At 40.5% G+C, this 21,399-nt stretch overlaps 1 protein-coding gene across 3 annotated transcripts in view; it reads left to right on the plus strand.

Annotated features, from left to right (window-relative positions):
* Window positions 1-21,399, plus strand: part of LOC106092958 (Ig-like and fibronectin type-III domain-containing protein 2) — a 345,343-nt gene that overhangs the window by 111,002 nt on the left and 212,942 nt on the right. For 2 of the 3 annotated variants that reach the window (XM_059361377.1, XM_059361379.1), the window contains 7 exons: window positions 3,314-3,404; window positions 3,485-3,655; window positions 3,905-4,039; window positions 8,004-9,201; window positions 9,341-9,554; window positions 14,737-15,010; window positions 18,952-19,176. In XM_059361377.1, the coding sequence (XP_059217360.1) occupies window positions 3,332-3,404; window positions 3,485-3,655; window positions 3,905-4,039; window positions 8,004-9,201; window positions 9,341-9,554; window positions 14,737-15,010; window positions 18,952-19,176 (2,290 nt within the window). In that variant the 5' untranslated portion in view covers window positions 3,314-3,331. Of the gene's footprint in view, window positions 1-3,310; window positions 3,405-3,484; window positions 3,656-3,904; window positions 4,040-8,003; window positions 9,202-9,340; window positions 9,555-14,736; window positions 15,011-18,951; window positions 19,177-21,399 lie in introns of those variants that run through there. The other variant, XM_059361374.1, reaches the window with a different exon arrangement.

The following is a 21,399-nucleotide window of genomic DNA, read 5'->3' on the forward strand; positions in this document are numbered from 1 at the left end:
CGCACTGTCCCAAATTTCAGCAAAATCGGATAATAAATGCAGCTTTTATGGGCCTATGACCCTAAATCGGAGGATCGGTCTATATGACAGCTATATCCAAATGTGGACCGATCTGTGCTAAATTGACGAAGGACGTTGAAGGACCTAACACGACTCATTGTCCCAAATTATAGAAAAATTGGATAATAAATGCAGCTTTTATGGGCCTAAGACCCTAAATTTGAGGATCGGTCTATATGGCAGCTATATCTAAATCTGAACCGATCTAAACCATATTGACGAAGGATGTCGAAGGGCCTAACTCAACTCACTGTCCCAAATTTCAGCAAAATCGGATAATAAATGTGGCTTTTATGGGCCTAAGACCTTAAATCGGAGGATCGGTCTATATGGCAGCTATATCCAAATCTGGACCGATCTAAGCCATATTGACGGAGGATGTCGGAGGGCCTAAGACAGCGCACTGTCCCAAATTTCAGCAAAATCGGATAATAAATGTGGTTTTTATGGACCTAAGACCTTAAATCGGAGGATCGGTCTATATGGCAGCTATATCTAAATCTGAACCGATCTAAACCATATTGACGAAGGATGTCGAAGGGCCTAAAACAACTTACTGCCCCAAATTTCAGCAAAATTGGATAATAAATGTGGCTTTTATGGGCCTACGATCTTAAATCGGAGGATCGGTCTATATGGCAGCTATATCCAAATCTGGACCGATCTAAGCCATATTGACGGAGGATGTCAATGGGCCTAACTCAACTCACTGTCCCAAATTTCAGCAAAATTGGATAATAAATGCAGCTTTTATGGGCCTAAGACCCTAAATTTGAGGATCGGTCTATTTGGCAGCTATATCTAAATCTGAACCGATCTAAACCATATTGACGAAGGATGTCGAAGGGCCTAACTCAACTCACTGTCCCAAATTTCAGCAAAATTGGATAATAAATGCAGCTTTTATGGGCCTAAGACCCTGAATTTGAGGATCGGTCTATTTGGCAGCTATATCTAAATCTGAACCGATCTAAACCATATTGACGGAGGATGTCGAAGGGCCTAAAACAACTCACCGCCCCAAATTTCAGCAAAATTGGATAATAAATGCAGCTTTTATTGGCCTAAGACCCTAAATTTGAGGATCGGTCTATATGGCAGCTATATCTAAATCTGAACCGATCTAAACCATATTGACGAAGGATGTCGAAGGGCCTAAAACAACTTACTGCCCCAAATTTCAGCAAAATTGGATAATAAATGTGGCTTTTATGGGCCTAAGACCCTAAATCGGCGAATCCATCCATATGGGAGTTATATGAAGATATAGTCCGATATAGCCTATCTTCGAACTTAACCTGCTTATGGTCAAAAAAGAATCTGTTCAAAGTTTTAGCTCAATATCTCTATTTTTAAAGACTGTAGCGTGATTTCAACAGACAGACGGACGGACATGTCTAGATCGTCTTAGATTTTTACGCTGATCAAGAATATATATACTTTATGTGGTCTCAGACTAATATTTCGAGAAGATACAAACAGAATGACGAAATTAGTATACCCCCCATCCTATGGTGGAGGGTATAAAAACTAGAACCAGTGATAAGTATATCGATTGGCTTAGACTCACCTAATGATTCGATTTATTTATGTCCGTCTGTCTGTCAGCACAGTCTCTTCTTTGGCCCAAGGACGATTTGGAACAAAATCGGTTCAGATATACATTATCGGTCCATATACATCTTTCATAAGCTTTGGACTTTTAAGGCTTTAGAAGCCACAATGTTGATCCGATCTTTGGGATGGGATGTTTTATTTGACGTCTTCATATTTGTGAAAAACATCGGGCGACTTAAAACTAACCACTGTTTTAAATTTCAGCGAAATCGGGTAATAAATAGGGCTGTTATGGGCTTCAGACCCTTTATCGGGAGGTCGCTCTACATGGCAGCTATATCTAAATATAGTCCGATCAGAACCATAATTAGGTCAGATGTTGGAAGGCCTTAAACTACTCACTGTTTTAAATTTCAGCAAAATCGGATTAAAAATATAGATTTTATGGGCTTCAGACCCTTTATCGGCAGATCGGTCTATATGGCAGCAATATCTAAATATGGTCCGACTTGGGCTGTTCAAAAACCTAACCTGCGTGCATCAAAAAGACATTTCTGTGCCATATTTCGGCTCAATATCTCAATTTTTGAAGCCTGTAGAGTGATTACAACAGACGGACGGACAGACGGACGGACAGACGGACGGACGGACGAACGGACAGACGGACGGACAGACACACGGGCATCGTTAAATCGTCTTAGAATTTTACAACGATCCGAAATATATGTACTTTGTAGGATCGGAAATTGATATTTCGATGTGTTGCAAACAGAATGACTAAATGAATATACTCCCTTTCCTACGGTGGTGGGTATAATATTGGGTCGCCCAAAAAGTAATTGCGGATTTTTCATATAGTCGGCGTTGACAAATTTTTTCACAGCTTGTGACTCTGTAATTGCATTCTTTCTTCTGTCAGTTATCAGCTGTTACTTTTAGCTTGCTTTAGAAAAAAAGTGTAAAAAAAGTATATTTGATTAAAGTTCATTCTAAGTTTTATTAAAAATGCATTTACTTTCTTTTAAAAAATCCGCAATTACTTTTTGGGCAACCCAATATGTCAGGTTATAGACCGATCGATTCGCACAGTACTTAACACAGTTGTTGAAAGTCACAACAGAATACTACATGCAAAATTTCAGCTCAAGCGGACAAAAATTTCGGCTTCCAGGGGCTCAAGAAGTCAAATCGGGAGATCGATTTATATGAGAGCTACATCTAAATCTGAACCGATATGGCCCAATCTCCAACCAACTACATCAATATTTAGTATCTGTGGAAAATTCCATGTGGTTAGCTTTACGGGTTCGACCGCTATAGTGATTTCGACAGACGGTCGAATATGGCTAGATCGAATCAGAATGTCCAGAATGTATATACTTTATGGGGTACCAGATCAATATTTGGAGATGTTACAAACGGAATGACTAGATTAGTATATCCCCCCATTCTATGGTGGTGGATATAATAAAAAGCAAACAAAAATTACCCTGATTATCAAAATTTCCTCATGTTTGAATTTGATTTTTTTTTTTTTTTGTTAAAATACCAATATTTATGGAATGCCCCATATACATGTATACAAATTGCCAGCATAAATGTATGTTGTTTTATAACTTTATTATACTATGCCCTCTACATTTAATTAATATAATTTAAAGTTTAGTGTTTTTTGCCCTCTGTTTCTTTGCAGCAGACTGTGACGGATGTCATAATGTTAAAATTGCTGTTGGTATTGACAACATCAACATGTTTGCTGTCAACAGTTAAATCCGTTCAACCCATTGGTAGGTGTTGAGCTCGTTAATTAGCTGGCTGCGTGCGTTTTTTTAATGTAAATGCCTTCTTTTTGTGGTTTATTTTGCAGGCACTGGTGGTCCTTCGTACATATTGGCAGGCAAAGATGCCCTACTGACGTGTGTGGTCTCAGATAATCCTGGCAATAACACTGTGATATGGAAGAAAGGTGACGAAATATTAACCGCAGGCAAGGTTCGGGTGACCAGTGATCCGCGTGTTAGCATATTACACGACGAAAGTAAGTTGGCAAAGTTGGCAATGCAACTTAAATATGAAATTAATATCTGAGGTTTTGATGGGTTTCCAACAGTTTTGGGCACATGGGCAAGTGCTTGTAATATTTTCAAGCCCATGGGCTTATGTTCTGGTACATGTACACAAATATGTGCAATATTGTGTGTGTGTGTGTGTGTGTATTTGCCCGCCACTCGTTTATAGTAAAATGAGTTAAACTGATTTCTTTTTCTCTTTTTTTACTTCTTTATAGGCCCCAATGGCAAAGTGGAGTCGGGTGGTGAGGTTTGGGTTTTACTTATTAAACGCCTGAAGCCTTCGGATAAGGGCACATATATCTGTGAATTAAATTCGGATCCAGTATTACGTAGCATACATATTTTAGATGGTAAGTTTTGTAAGAGGAAAAACTTATTTACAACACCTTGCAGAGGTTGTCAGTCATACATAAAAAAAAAAAACAAGCAAAAAGGCATTAAAATCATCCGGGCCGAACTTTGGATACCCAAAGAAAAAACCTTTCGTCACAATCCGATGAAAATTGGATAACTTATGCACCCAATTCGGTACGGACATTGCGGAATCTTGTAAATATTAGTCACTGTTGAATTTTGTATTTCAAATTTCAAAAAAATCGGGGAATAAATAAAGCTTTCATGAGCTTCAGACCCTGAACCGGCATATTGGTCTATATGGCAGCTGTATCTAAATACAGTCCTGTGTCAAATTTCAGTTAAATCGGATTATAAATGCGCCTTTTTTGGGGCCAAGACTTTAAATCGAGATATCGGTCTATATATGGACATTTTGATCGATCTAGACCAAACTGCTGAAATATGTCGAGAGTCTTAATTTAACTCTCTGTCCCAAATTTCGGCTATATCGGACAATAAATGCTCTCTTTATGGGCCCAAAACATTCAATCGAGAGATCGGTCTATATGGCAGCTATATCCAAATCTGGACCGATCTGAGTGAAATAAAAGAAGGATGTCGAAGGGCCTAATACAACTCACTGTCTCAAATTTCAGCAAAATCGGGTAATAAATGCGCTTTTTATGGCCCCAAAATCTAAAACCGAGGGATCGGTCTTTATGGCAGCTATATCCAGATCTGGACCGATCTGAACCAAATGGACGAAAGATGTCGGCGGGCCTAACGCAACTAACTGTCCCAAATTTCAGCAAAATCGAATAATAAATGTGTCTTTTATGGGCCTTAGACCCTAAATCGGAGGATCGGTCTATATGGCAGCTATATCCAAATCTGGACCGATCTGAGCCAAATTGACGGAAAATGTCGAAGGGCATAACACAAATTACTGTACCAAATTTCAGCAAAATCGGATAATAAGTGTGGCTTTTATGAGCCTAAGACCCTAAATCGGAGGATCGGTTTATATGGGGGCTATATCAAGATATAGTCCGATATAGCCCATCTTCGAACTTAACCTGCTTATGGACAAAAAAAGAATCTGTGGAAAGTTTCAGCTCAATATCTCTATTTTTGAAGGCTGTAGCGTGATTTCATAAATGGTTTTTATACCCCCCACCATAGGATGGGGGGTATACTAATTTCGTCATTCTGTTTGTACCTACTCGAAATATTCGTCTGAGACCCCATAAAGTATATACATATTCTTGATCGTCGCGACATTTTATGTCGATCTAGCCATGTCCGTCCGTCTGTCTGCCGAAAGTACGCTAACTTCCGAAGGAGTAAAGCTAGCCGCTTGAAATTTTGCACAAATACTAATTATTAGTGTAGGTCAGTTGGTATTGTAAATGGGCTATCTCGGTCCATGTTTTGATATAGCTGCCATATAAAACGATCTTGGGTCTTGACTTCTTGAGGTTCTAGAGTGCGCAATTCGTATCCGATTTGAATGAAATTTCGCACGACGTGTTTTGTTGTTATATCCAAGAACTGTGCCAAGTATGGTTCAAATCGGTTCATAACCTGATATAGATGTCATATAAACCGATCTTGGGTCTTGACTTCTTGAGCCTCTAGAGTGCGCAATTCTTATCCGATTTGAATGCATTTTTGCACAAAGTGTTTTGCTATGATATTCAATAACTGTGCCAAGTATGGTTCAAATCGGTTCATAACCTGATATAGCTGCCATATAAACCGATCTTGTGTCTTGACCTTTTGAGCCTCTAGAGTGCGCAATTCTTATCCGATTGCAATGAAATTTTGTACGACGTGTTTTGTTATGATATTCAATAACTGTGCCAAGTATGGTCCAAATCGGTTCATAACCTGGTATAGCTGTCATATAAACCGATCTCGGGTCTTGACTTCTTGAGCCTCTTGAGAGCGCAATTCTTATTCGATTGGAATGAAATTTCGCACGACGTATTTTGTTATAATATCCAACAATTGTGCCGAGTACGGTTCAAATCCGTCCATCTTTTGATATAGCTGCCATATAAACCGAACTTGGGCCTTGACTTCTTGAGCCTCTAGAGTGCGCAATTCTTATCCGATTTGAATGCATTTTTGCACAAAGTGTTTTGCTATGATATTCAATAACTGTGCCAAGTATGGTTCAAATCGGTTCATAACCTGATATAGCTGTCATATAAACCGATCTTGGGTCTTGACTTCTTGAGGTTCTAGAGTGCGCAATTCTTATTCGATTGGAATGAAATTTTGCACGACATGTTTTGTCATGATGACAAACAACTGTGCCAAGTATGGTTCAAATCGGTACATCTTTTGATATAGCTGCCATATAAACCGATTTTGGGTCTTGACTTCTTGAGCCTCCAGAGGGCGCAATTCTTATCCGATTTGAATGAATTTTGGCACGACGTGTTTTGTTATGATATCCACCAACTGTGCCAAGTATGGTTCAAATCGGTTATTAACCTGGTATAGCTGTCATATAAAGCGATCTTGGGTCTTGACTTCTTGAGCCTCTAGAGTGCCCAATTCTTATCCGATTGGAATGAATTTTGGCACGACGTGTTTTGTTATGATATCCACCAACTGTGCCAAGTATGGTTCAAATCGTTTATTAACCTGATATAGATGTCATATAAACCGATCTTGGGTCTTGACTTCTTGAGCCTCTAGAGGTCGCAATTCTTATCCGATTGGAATGACATTTCGCACGACGTGTTTTGTCATGATATCCAACAACTGTGCCAAGTATGGTTCAAATCGGTTCATAACCTGATATAGCTGTCATATAAACCGATCTGGGATCTTGACTTCTTGAGCCTGTAGAGGTCGCAATTATTATCCGATTTGCCTGAAATTTTGTACGACGTATTCTCTCATGACTATCAACATACGTATTTATTATGGTCTGAATCGGTCTATAGCCCGATACAGCTCCCTTATAAATCGATCTTTCTATTTTTCTTCTTGAGCTCCCAAAGGGCTCAATTCTTATTCGAATTGGCTGACATTTTACACAGGTCTCCAACATATGATTTAATTGTTGTCCAAACCGAACCATATCTTGATATCGCTCTAATTGCAGAGCAAATCGTTTCTTATATCCTTTTTTGCTTAAGAAGAGATGCCGGAAAAAGAACTCGACAAATGCGATCCATGGTGGAGGGTATATAAGATTCGGCCCGGCCGAACTTTGCACGCTTTTACTTGTTTACTATTCCATTGTTTCTCATAGTAGTTCTCATAGTTTTCCGGGGGCGGGTTACTGGTCCAGCGCCCCAACCGCTTGCGTTTTGTGGGATTGCGCATGTATCCCTTGTTGTGGCGAGGCGCTTGCTCCAAGATCCGATGCTCGCCTTCAGCCTCCCCTAACCTGGCAACAGACGCTGATGTTGGCCATTGGTTATTTGAAGGCGCCAAAAACTCGTTATGTCATCTCGAGTATCATTGGCACTCAGTATTTAATTAAGAGCCAGTGCCACCTGACTCCTCACTGAGACTCTCTTTTTGATAATCGCTGACTGTCCGCGGCCGCATTTGCAGCTACTCCGCATTAAAACGGAGCTTTCCATTATCCGCAACCTGTGGACGCGCCCGGTAGCTTTCAGCTAAGCTTCCCGTGATAACGATGGACACCACACAAGTCGGAGTTCAAATTCCAGCCTGTGTGGTGTTCATAGTTATCCCGTGTCTTAATTTTGTTTCTTTTGGAATTTTTTGTCAAAACTTTATCTCATGTTGTTTATGTTAAACTTTTTATTGGACTTCCATCACTAACACATTCACATTTTCTAGATCTAAATAAAACACCTAAAATTGATTATTTCCTATTTGCCTAGGTAATTGTCATACAACTCATAGCACAATTTTCAATATTTTTTCTCTCTCCTCCTCCCTCCTTTTATATGTGTGCATTGGGTGTGCTCACAAATATCCTTGCAGTTAGGACAATGTATAAATCCTTGGATAGAGGTAACAGCACCTCAACTTCCACCTACTCCAATAGGCGCGATGACGGCACATTGGCCGGTGAGGCGAGTGATGTATTTCTAGTGCCACCTCCCCTGGATGCCACCGATAATCGCTCGTTTTGGCGCACCGGGTCGGTGCCAGCCCAGGTGACGCATGACTTTACCGAATGCTGTGAACGTGATAATGTAAGCCAAAGCTGCATGGGCTTCTGCAATGTACACAACATTTTGGACGGCACCACAGGCATTGAGCCGGAGGCGTGCGAAAAGGATTTCCCTCAAATCGTGCGCTGCATGGCGGATGGGCGCAACCATGTGCCGTGTTGTGTAAAGAAACAAATTCCCGATTTGTGTCAGGATATGTGTCGCGGCGAATACACCCCCTTTACGGATATGCTGCGGACTCGAGTGTCCTGTGTTCACCATACACTAAGTGGGCTGCAGTGCATATTGCAGGGCGTACAGCAAATACCCAGCACACCGCTAGATGTGGCCGTCAGTGAGGTGGGCGACACACGTGTCACTGTTAGCTGGTCACCGCCTGAAAAGCTAGGCAACATGGTCCAACAATATAAAGTCAATCTCACGGAATTGCATTCATTCGATGAGGACGATGATGATGACGATGCAGCGACTTCTACAGACGCTGATGGTACTGCTGTCGATGGGAAAGTGGCCAAATCGCGTTTGGCCAAAAAGGATGAAACTATCATAGTGCATGCGGTGAATGGAAATGATACCTCCATCAAGATAACAAATCTTAAGCCACAGCGTATGTATGGCATTGTGGTGACAGCGGAAAATGAGCATGGCTCCAGTTTGCCCAGTGAGCGTTTGCGCATCTACACCCATACCAGTGCCCTGAGCACGGAAGAGGAATCAGGGCCGCAACAGAAATCGGAAATACCTAATTTGCCTGACATACGCAGTTGTTGTGAGAGCAAGGGCATGACACATCGCATGTGTTTGGACAAAATGTGTGATCCTCAAAAGACAGACTTGGCAACACTGCCCGACTTTATGGTATGCGCCCCTTGGTCTAATATCACCTTCAGTTGTTTGGCCAATAACATAGATCACACACCATGCTGTCGATCGCGGGGCATACCCAATGCCTGTTTTCCTTTGTGTTCGGGCAAGGTGTCTACACTGGACTTTAATTTGTTCAAGTGAGTAAATACAAAAAACAAATGAAAAATAAATGAAAAAAAAAAAATAAATAAATAAAAAAATTAAACCAAAAGTTTTAAAAAATGGTTTTATTAATTTTTGTTGTTCTTTTTTTTTTTCTTTTTGTCTATTCCCAAGGTGTCTTCGATTCATGTCGGAATACAGCAGCTGTCTGTTCCAGGGCTATGGTGTTTTGGCCGACCCCCCTTCAAAACTACGCACTATTGCCAAAAAGGACACTTTCCTTATCTTGGACTGGAATAAACCAAAGAGATTGGCTGATACTATCAGCACTTTTCATGTCAAATTTAGGCGTTTAGGAGTTGGTGATGATTACAATACAGTGGAAAAGGTAAGATCGAAAACAGAATTTTTGTAGGAAATTTCGAAATTTGCATTTGAGAAAAATATTTCTAAAACACAGAGTAAAGAAACAAAACTAAATTGATTTGCTAACCACTTTTGAAGGCGTAAAAAGTTCGACCGGTCTTATAATGGGATAAAACCTTCCACAAGTGTTACTGTAGTTGTTGATGAGTCGGTATAATTTGTTCTAGGGTTGCCCAAAAAGTAATTGCGGATTTTTAATAAAACTTAGAATGAACTTTAATCAAATATACTTTTTTTTACACATTTTTTTTCTAAAGCAAGCTAAAAACAAGTAAAAAGGCGTTAAGTTCGGCCGGGCCGAACTTTGGATACCCACCACCTCGGGTATATATGTAAACATCTTTCATCAAAATTCGGTGAAAATTTCATACCTTATACTCATATACCTCATACCGATCTGAACTATATACGACACGGATGTCGCAAACCCGAACATAAGTCACTGTGTCAAATTTCAGTGAAATCGGATTATAAATGCGCCTTTTAGGGGGCCAAGACTTTAAATCGAGATATCGGTCTACATGGCAGCTATATCCAAATCTGGACCGATTTGGGCCAAGTTGCATAAACATGTCGAAAAGCCTAACACTATGCACTGTCCCAAATTTCGGCGAAATCGTACATAAATGCCTCTTTTATGGGCCCTAAACCTTAAATCGAGAGATCGGTCTATATGGCAGCTATATGCAAATCTGGACCGATCTGGGTAAAATTGAAGAAGGACGTCGAAGAGCCTAACCAAACTCACTGTGTCAAATTTCAGCGACATCGGACAATAAATGCGTCTTTTATGGCCCCAAAACCTAAAACCTAGATATCGGTCTATATGGCAGCTATATCCAAATCTGGACCGATCTGAGCAATATTGCAGGAGTATGTCAAGGGGCTTAACTTAACTCACTGTTCCAAATTTCGGCGACATCGGACAATAAATTAGCATTTTATGGGCCCAAAACCATAAATCAAGAAATCGGTCTATATGGCAGCTATATCCAAATCTGAACCGATCTGAGCCAAATTGACGGAGAATGTTGAAAGGCCTAACGCAACTCACTGTCCCAAATTTCAGCAAAATCGGATAATGAATGTGGCTTTTATGGGCCTTACACCATAAATCGGAGGATCGATCTATATGGCAGCTATATCCAAATCTGGACTGATCTGGGCCAAATTAACGAAGGATGTCGAAGGGCCTAACACAACTCACTGTCCCAAATTTCAGCGAAACCGGATAATAAATGTGGCTTTTAAGGGCCTTAGACCCTAAATTGGAGGATCGGTCCATATGGCAGCTATATCCAAATTTGAACCGATCTAGGCCAAATTGACGAAGGATGTCGAAAGGCCTAACACAACGCACTGTCCCAAATTTCAGCAAAATCGGATAATAAATGTGGCTTTTAAGGGCCTTAGACCCTAAATCGGAGGATCGGTCTATATGGAAGCTATATTCAAATCTGGACCGATCTGAGCCAAATTGACAAGGGATATTGAAGGGCCTAACACAACTCACTGCCCCAAATTTCAACAAAATCGGATAATGAATGTGGCTTTTATGGGCCTTACACCATAAATCGGCGGATCGATCTATATGGCAGCTATATCCAAATCTGGACTGATCTGGGCCAAATTAACGAAGGATGTCGATGGCCCTTACATAATTCACTGTCCCGAATTTCATCAAAATCGGATAATAAATGTGGCTTTTGTGAACCTAAGACCCTTAACCGGAGTATCGGTCTATATGGCAGCTATATCCAAATCTGAACCAATCTGGGCCAAATTGACAAAGGATGTCGAAGGGCCTAACACAACTCACTGTCCCAAATTTCAGCAAAATCGGATAATAAATGTGGCTTTTAAGGGCCTTAGACCCTAAATCGGAGGATCGGTCTATATGGCAGCTATATCCAAATCTGGACCGATCTGAGCCAAATTGACGAAGGATGTCATATGGCCTAACACAACTCACTGCCCCAAATTTCAACAAAATCGGATAATAAATGTGGCTTTTATGGGCCTAAGACCCTAAATCGGCGGATCGGTCTATATGGGGGCTATATCAAGATATAGTCCGATATAGCCCATCTTCGAACTTGACCTGCTTATGGACAAAAAAAAAAATCTGTGCAAAATTTGAGCTCAATATTTCTATTTTTAAAGACTGTAGCGTGATCTTAACAGACAGACGGACGGACATGTCTAGATCGTCTTAGATTTTTACGCTGATCAAGAATATATATACTTTATAGGGTCGGAAATGGATATTTCGATGTGTTGCAAACGAAATGACAAAATGAATATACCCCCATCCTTCGGTGGTGGGTATAATAACAGCTGATAACTGACAGAAGAAAGAATGCAATTACAGAGTCACAAGCTGTGAAAAAATTTGTCAACGCTGACTATATAAAAAATCCGCAAATACTTTTTGGGTAACCCAATCTACTGACCGACGCAATATGGGGATCAAATAAATGTATTTTGGGAGTATAATACGAATCTGATATCCAAAAGTGGGATCATGTATTTTGGGGGACGCCTCATCCCATAAACTCCCCTTTGACTGAGCTCGATTGCATTTTTGTACCCTTCACCGTCAGAGGGGGGTATACTACTAGCTCCAATAGCATAACAATTCCTATCCATTGTTCCTTGGTTTGCCTAAAAAGAGATACCGTAGGCGCAAAGAACTCGACAAATACTTTTGTCTCTCAGAGTAATTGTAATTTCAAGAGGTCGGCTTACTGGCCCAGTGCCCCTCATGGGTTTTGTGGGATCCCACATGTATCCCTGGATGTTGCGAGCCGCTTGCTCCAAGATCCCACGCTCTCCTCCAGCCGCTCCTGATCTGGAAACAGACGTTGTTGTTGGTTATTTAAAGGCGCCCATAACTCGCCTTGTCACCTCGAGTGTCATTGGCACTCAGTATTTAAGAAAGAGTCAGTGCCACCTGTCGCCTCATTGAGACCCTCCTCTCGAAATCGTTGACTGCCCGTGGCCGCATTTGCAGCTACTCCGCTATAAAACGAAAACGAACTATCCGCAACCTGTGGACGGGCCCGTTAGCTCTTAGCTTAGCTTCCCTTCCAATTCCAGCCTGTGTGATGCTCATTTTTATCCCAAGTTGGCACACACCCATGGTTTTCGGATAAGAACAACAAATTCAAATCCTTCTGCCATCAGAGAGACTTTTAGTGCGGCCATAGAATGGTGGTGATTTATCTGCAGAAACCGGACCATAGTCAGGATTAAGAATTTCCACCGCTGTTGCTTAAGCCTCTGTGGTGAAATGTTGTAATTATACCCTCCACCATAAGATGGGGGGTATACTAATATCGTCATTCTGTTTGTAACTACTCGAAATATTCGTCTGAGACCCCATAAAGTATATATATTCTTGATCGTCGCGACATTTAATGTCGATCTAGCCATGTCCGTCCGTCCGTCTGTCTGTCGAAAGCACGCTAACTTCCGAAAGAGTAAAGCTAGCCGCTTGAAATTTTGCACAAATACTTCTTATTAGTGTAGGTCGGTTGGTATTGTAAATGGGCTATATCGGTCCATGTTTTGATATAGCTGCTATATAAACCGATCTTGGGTCTTGACTTCTTGAGCCTCTAGAGGGCGCAATTCTTATCCGATTTGAATGGATTTTTGCACGACGTGTTTTGTTATGATATCCAACAACTGTGCCAAGTATGGTTCAAATCGGTTCATAACCTGATATAGCTGCCATGTAAACCGATCTTGAGTCTTGACTTCTTGAGCCTCTAGAGTGCGCAATTCTTATCCGATTGGAACGAAACTTTGCACGACGTGTTTTATCATGGTATCCAACAACTGTGCCAAGTATGGTTCAAATCGGTTCATAACCTTATATAGCTGCCATATAAACCGATCTTGGGTCTTGACTTCTTGAGCCTCTAGAGTGCGCAATTCTTATTCGATTGGAATGAAACTTCGCACGACGTGTTTCGTCATGATATCCAACAACTGTGCCAAGTATGGTTCAAATCGGTTCATAACCTGATATAGCTGTCATATAAACCGATCTTGGGTCTTGACTTCTTGAGCCTCTAGAGGGCGCAATTCTTATCCGATTTGAATGAATTTTGGCACGACGTGTTTTGTTATGACATCCAACAACTGTGCCGTGTATGGTTCAACATCGGTCCATAACCTGATATAGCTGCCATATAAACCGATCTTGGGTCTTGACTTCTTGAGCCTCTAGAGGGCGCAATTCTTATCCGATTGGGATGAAATTTTGTACGACGGATTCTTTCATGACCATCAACGTACGTGTTTATTATGGTCTGAATCGGTCCATAGCCCGATACAGCTCCCATATAAATCGATCTCTCTATTTTACTTCTTGAGCCCCCAAAGGGCGCAATTCTTATTCGAATTGGCTGACATTTTACACAGGTCTCCAACATATATTTTAATTGTGGTCCAAACCGGACCATATCTTGATATCGCTCTAATAGCAGAGGAAATCTTTTCTTATATCCTTTTTTGCCTATGAAGAGATGCCGGGAAAAGAACTCGACAAATGCGATCCATGGTGGAGGGTATATAAGATTCGGCCCGGCCGAACTTAGCACGTTTTTACTTGTTTTTTCCTCTTTTGAATTGAATTCATTTCTATGATTACCAATATGAATTGTCTAAGAACTGCTTCGATATTTCAACCATATTCCTTTTTCCCATACATCTCCATCCTTTCCAATAACTCGCCTATTGAAATTACCATTGTGGTTTTTTCCACATTTTGTGGTTTTCCTCTAACACATGGGCATTTTTTGTACTTCAATAAATATTGAACATATCCAGGACGGAGATTTTGCTCCATTTCTCTTGGAATGGATTTAACTTTATTTATAATATCAATTTTAAATGAAATACTATGAACGTACATACCGATTTCCTAGGACATGTATCAAGAAAATTTATAACCGCAACATGTTTCCTTGTACTGTAACCAGTAGCAGTTAAATCTACAGTTACTTAGAGGGCTCTTATTGCTAGCAAAAAAAAAAAAAAAAATACCCCAAGGGAGCCGCATGTTACAAACGCCATCTAATCTTGTTGCATTTTCTTCTTTACTCATATTCTTACTTTTTTTTTTTACTTTACAGAAAAGTCCACCACTTATATTGGAGGGCCTGGAGCCTGAGGTCTACTATGAGTTCTATGTGGTCTCTGTAAATGCATATGGCAAAAGTGAGCCCTCGCCACGTCTAATCACACGCACCAAGCCCATCGAAGTGGAAGATGCCGAGGAGTCCGGCTACGATATGTTTACATGCTGCCAAGGATCCGGGCTTTTGCCACAATGTGTGCCATTATGCAGTTACAACATACGCCTGTCGGACATTGAGAAACTGGGACCAGCGTGCCGGGCACAAATGTGTAAGTAGAGAGATGCACTGAAAAAAAAAGGTGCATAGAAAAAACAAGTAAAAGCGTGTTAAGTTTGGCCGGGCCGAATCTTATATACCCTCCACCATGGATCGCATTTGGCCAATTCCTTTCCCGGCATCTCTTCTTAGGCAAAAAAGGTCATAAGAAAAGATTTGCTCTGCTATTAGAGCGATATCAAGATATGGCCCAGTTTGGACCACAACTAAACTACATGTTGGAGAACTGTGTAAAATGTCAGCCAATTCGAATAAGAATGGCGCCCTGTGGGGGCTCAAGAAATAAAATAGAGAGATCGATTTATATGGGAGCTGTATAGGGCTATAGACCGATTCAGACCATAATAAATAGGTATGCTGATGGTCATGAGAGAAAACGTCGTACAAAATTTCAGGCAAATCGGATAATAATTGCGACCTCTAGAGGCTCAAGAAGTCAAGATCCCAGATCGGTTTATATGACAGCTATATCAGGTTATGAACCGATTTGAACCATACTTGGCACAGTTGTTGGATATCATAACAAAATACTACGTGCCAAAATTCATTCAAATCGGATAAGAGTTGCGCACTCTAGAGGCTCAAGAAGTCAAGACCCAAGATCGCTTTATATGACAGCTATATCAGGTTATGAACCGATTTGAACCATACTTGCCACAATTGTTGGATATCACAACAAAACACGTCGTGCAAAATATCATTCCAATCGGATAAGAATTGCGCCTTCTAGAGGATCAAGAAGTCAAGACCCAAGATCGGTTTATATGGCATCGGTTTATCAAAACATGGACCGATATGGCCCATTTACAATACCAACCGACCTACACTAATAAGAAGTATTTGTGCGAAATTTCAAGCGGCTAGCTTTACTCCTTCGGAAGTTAGCGTGCTTTCGACAGACAGACGGATGGACGGACGGACGGACGGACAGACGGACGGACATGGCTAGATCGACATAAAATTTCGCGACGATCAAGAATATATATACGTTATGGGGTCTCAGGCGAATATTTCGAGTAGTTACAAACAGAATGACGAAATAAGTATACCCCCCATCCTATGGTGGAGGGTATAAAAAAGAGATATTAAGCTGAAACTTTGCACATATTCTTTTTTATACCCACCACCGAAGGATGGGGGTATATTCATTTTGTCATTCCGTTTGCAACACATCGAAATATCCATTTCCGACCCTATAAAGTATATATATTCTTGATCAGCGTAAAAATCTAAGACGATCTAGCCATGTCCGTCCGTCTGTCCGTCTGTCTGTTGAAATCACGCTACAGTCTTTAAAAATAGAGATATTGAGCTGAAACTTTGCACAGATTCTTTTTTTTTATCCCTAAGCGGGTTAAGTTCGAAGATGGACGATATCGGACAATATCTTGATATAGCCCCCATATAGACCAATTCGCCGATTTAGGGTCTGAGGCCCATAAAAGCCACATTTATTATCCGATTTTGCTGAAATTTAAGACAGTGAGTTGTGTTAGGCCCTTTGACATCCTTCTTCAATTTAGCCCAGATCGGTCCAGATTTGGATATAGCTGCCATATAGACCGATCCTCCGATTTGGGGTCTTTGGCCCATTGAAGCCACATTTATTATCCGATTTTGCTGAAATTTGTGACAGTGAGTTGTGTTAAGCCCTTTGACATCCTTCTTCAATTTGGCTCAGATCGGTCCAGATTTGGATATAGCTGCCATATAGACCGATCCTCAAATTTAGGGTCTTAGGCCCATAACAGCTGAATTTATTATCCAATTTTTCTATAATTTGGGACAATGAGTCGTGTTAGGTCCTTCAACGTCCTTCGTCAATTTGGCTCAGTTCGTTCCACATTTGGATATAGCTGTCATATAGACGGATCCTCCGATTTAGGGTCTTAGGCCCATAAAAGTCACATTTATTATCCGATTTTAATGAAATTTGGGACAGTGAGTTGCGTTCAGCCCTTTAATATCCTTTGTCAATTTGGCTTAGATCGCTCGAGATTTGGATATAGCTGCCATATAGACCGATCCTCCGATTTAGGGTCTTAGGCATTTAAAAGCCACATTTATTAACCGATTTTGCTGAAATTTATGACAGTGAGTTGGGTTAGGCTCTTCAATATCATTCATCAATTTGGCTCAGATCGGTTCAGATTTGGATATAGCTGCCATATAGACCGATCTCTCTGTTTTAGGTTTTGGGGCCATAAAAGGCGCATTTATTGTCCGAAATTGCTAAAATTTGGGGCAGCGAGTTATGTTACACTCTTCGACGTCCTTTTTTAATTTGGCCCAGATTGGGCCAAATTTGAATATAGCTGCCATATAGTCCGATCTCTCGATTTAAGGTTTTGGGCCCATAAAAGGCGCATTTATTGTCCGATTTCGCCGAAATTTGGCACAGTGCGTTGTGTTAGGCTCTTCGACGTAATTTCTCAATTTGCCCCAAATCGGTTCAGATTTGAATATAGCTGCCATATAGACCGATATCTCGATTTAAAATCTTGGCCCCATAAAAGGGGCTTTTCGACATCCGTGTCGTATATGGTTCAGATCGGTTTATTTTTAGATATGGCTATTAAACGACCAATATTTTGTTATACACAATTGAACAATAACTTGTACTTATTGCTATTTGGTCCAAATCGGAACATATTTTGATATAACTGGGACATAAGGTATGCAATTTTCATCGGATTTGATTTTGATGAAAGTTGGTTAACATATATACCCGAGGTGGTGGGTATCCAAAGTTCGGCCGAACTTAACGCCCTTTTACTCTTTTTTTTTTATTTTCTCCCACTGTGCGTCATCAATGGTGTCTATGAGTACACGTGCACCAAGCCAGAATAAGGTTGCCTAAACATTGCTTGAAATTTGACTGTTTCATCGTTTTGTCCATCCGTCTTTTTGTCAGCCCTCGATAGGCAATGTAGCTGTATAAATACCAGCAAGTCTCATTTCTATTTAGTTGTCTTCCTGTCATTACCTTTGCTGTGGGTCCACTGTGTGGACCTTAAGATCTTTTTGCATTCCTTTTTGTTTCCCAGATATATATGCACCTTTTCCTGGGCTTCCTAAAACATTTTCTCTCAGTGTATCGTTCAAGTAGTTCACCAAGAAATAAGAGTCCTATGACAGATGTTGCTCCTGCTGTTCGCTCCCATTGGGCTGGTCTACTTTCCGCTGCAACAAGCAGCAACGCAACAGCATTTAAACAAACGGCCAACAAGAGCCGCCTCATCAACACACACTCGCTCAGAATCTTACAACAGAGGACACAAGTCTAGAATGAAGCAAAATAAAAAAAAAAAAAAAAATAAAGGACATTAAATGAGATTTATATGCAACATGATATGCATACGAATTAAGTTATACCAAGAATGCCCCTCCTGCGAACATTACTCTTATGCTTGGCCATCTACTACTCAGAATGTTCTTATATGCAGTTTTGCCTAACCCCCACATAAGCATAAGAGGCAACTTCCTCTTGCTGTAACAATACAAACTCCTTTTTCACTTGTCTGCTTCATTGGTTAGAGTATGTTGGCCCCGTTCTATAATGGCAGTAGCAGCAGCCAAGCAGGAAGGAATGAGCAGAGGCCAAGAGAGAGAAAAAAACGGAAACAGAAACTGAAAATAATTACTTTTCTTCTGTTACTTATGTTCATGCCACTTCACTGAGCTTTTTTTACGTTTTTCTCTTTCTTCTGCTGTCTTTTGGTTTACTGCATAAATATCATGGATACTCTATGGATGGATTCAATGGATTCCGGCTACCGCCTACAATCTCCTACAACCACAAACATTGTACGCTTAACCATCGTCATCGTCATCATCATCATCATTGCCATGGCCATCCGCACCCATACAACCATATTTTGCTGGTTGCCTCATACTACTCCATTACTGAATTAATGGTCCTGCTGCATGCAGCCATTATTGCCAAATGTGCTGCTGGAGGTCGTGATCATACACCCTGCTGTGTCCGCAGAGGTGTACCCTCAACATGTATGTCATTGTGTCGAGGCGTTTTACCTGTGGCCCACACCTCTTCATTAGCAACTAGCAGCAGCAGCAGCAGCAGCGGCAATGGCAATTCCAATGCCACCACTGATTGTCTATCGTATGCGGGCAATATCCTGCAATGTCTGGAGGAGGGTAAGTATGTGTGTGTGTGTGTGTTTGTGCGAGCCATTCAACAAATGGTGTAAATTGAATTTTCCATTAGACACAAAATTTAATTAATTTACATACAGCAATACACAGAGTCAAGTGGACCATAATTCTCTCTGTTGGCAGGGACAATATATAGTGGGATGGGCTAGTTGGGAATTCAAAGAATTTGATTTTGGGTTTTTCTTTTGAAGTAGGTAAATCGACAAAATTAAACAACAAAATAATGAGCACTTATTTGCAAATTGGAAGAGGCAATAAATTTGGATAATAATAAGGGAAGAATTTGTAAAACTTTTGCACAAAAATTCCCAATGACTTTGCACATGGTTAAAAAAAGAGAAACAATGATTTATCCAACTTTTTTGTTTTACTTAAAAACGTTTTACAATTAAGGCATGAATCTGATATATGAAAAAAAAAAAAATACTTGCCCAAAAAGTAATTGCGGATTTTTCATATAGTCGGCGTTGACAAATTTTTTCACAGCTTGTGACTCTGTAATTGCATTCTTTCTTCTGTCAGTTATCAGCTGTTACTTTTAGCTTGCTTTAGAACAAAAGTGTAAAAAAAGTATATTTGATTAAAGTTCATTTACTTTCTTTTAAAAAATCCGCAATTACTTTTTGGGCAACCCAATATATGTCCACTGAGGGTGCCAAAAAAACAAAAAGTGTTTTTTACCCACCATTTTTCCCCTTTTGATCCCATTAAGCGAAATACGAAATACAACGGCGATCGGTTAAAGACAACACATGCCACAACGGCGTCTAAAGTTGAATGTAGTGCTTTCTAAGGATTCTAGTTGAGTTTCTAAGGTCCTAGCATGAAATTGGCAAACGAAATATACATTTATATGGAAGTTACTAGCTGACCCGGGCCCGCTCCGCTGCACCTTCCTTTACTTTATATATGGAACAAAAGTTTACCGTTTGCATTACAAGCTGTGTCTGATAGACTGGTTTCCCTGCTTGTGTCAGCATGTCATAAAGAGTGATTTGTTAAGAGCTTGATAACTTTTTTTTAAAAAAAAAAACGCATAAAATTTGCAAAATCTCATCGGTTCTTTATTTGAAACGTTAGATTGGTCCATGACATTTACTTTTTGAAGATAATTTCATTTAAATGTTGACCGCGGCTGCGTCTTAGGTGGTCCATTCGGAAAGTCCAATTTTGGGCAACTTTTTCGAGCATTTCGGCCGGAATAGCCCGAATTTCTTCGGAAATGTTGTCTTCCAAAGCTGGAATAGTTGCTGGCTTATTTCTGTAGACTTTAGACTTGACGTAGCCCCACAAAAAATAGTCTAAAAGCGTCAAATCGCATGATCTTGGTGGCCAACTTACCGGTCCATTTCTTGAGATGAATTGTTCTCCGAAGTTTTCCCTCAAAATGGCCATAGAATCGCGAGCTGTGTGGCATGTAGCGCCATCTTGTTGAAACCACATGTCAACCAAGTTCAGTTCTTCCATTTTTGGCAACAAAAAGTTTGTTAGCATCGAACGATAGCGATCGCCATTCACCGTAACGTTGCGTCCAACAGCATCTTTGAAAAAATACGGTCCAATGATTCCACCAGCGTACAAACCACACCAAACAGTGCATTTTTCGGGATGCATGGGCAGTTCTTGAACGGCTTCTGGTTGCTCTTCACTCCAAATGCGGCAATTTTGCTTATTTACGTAGCCATTCAACCAGAAATGAGCCTCATCGCTGAACAAAATTTGTCGATAAAAAAGCGGATTTTCTGCCAACTTTTCTAGGGCCCATTCACTGAAAATTCGACGTTGTGGCAGATCGTTCGGCTTCAGTTCTTGCACGAGCTGTATTTTATACGGTTTTACACCAAGATCTTTGCGTAAAATCTTCCATGTGGTCGAATAACACAAACCCAATTGCTGCGAACGGCGACGAATCGACATTTCACGGTCTTCAGCAACACTCTCAGAAACAGACGCAATATTCTCTTCTGTACGCACTGTACGCATTCGTGTGGTTGGTTTAATGTCCAATAAAGTAAACTGAGTGCGAAACTTGGTCACAATCGCATTAATTGTTTGCTCACTTGGTCGATTATGTAGACCATAAATCGGACGTAAAGCGCGAAACACATTTCGAACCGAACACTGATTTTGGTAATAAAATTCAATGATTTGCAAGCGTTGCTCGTTAGTAAGTCTATTCATGATGAAATGTCAAAGCATACTGAG

This window comes from Stomoxys calcitrans, chromosome 1, assembly GCF_963082655.1.
Source record: "Stomoxys calcitrans chromosome 1, idStoCalc2.1, whole genome shotgun sequence".
Lineage (NCBI taxonomy): Eukaryota > Metazoa > Arthropoda > Insecta > Diptera > Muscidae > Stomoxys > Stomoxys calcitrans.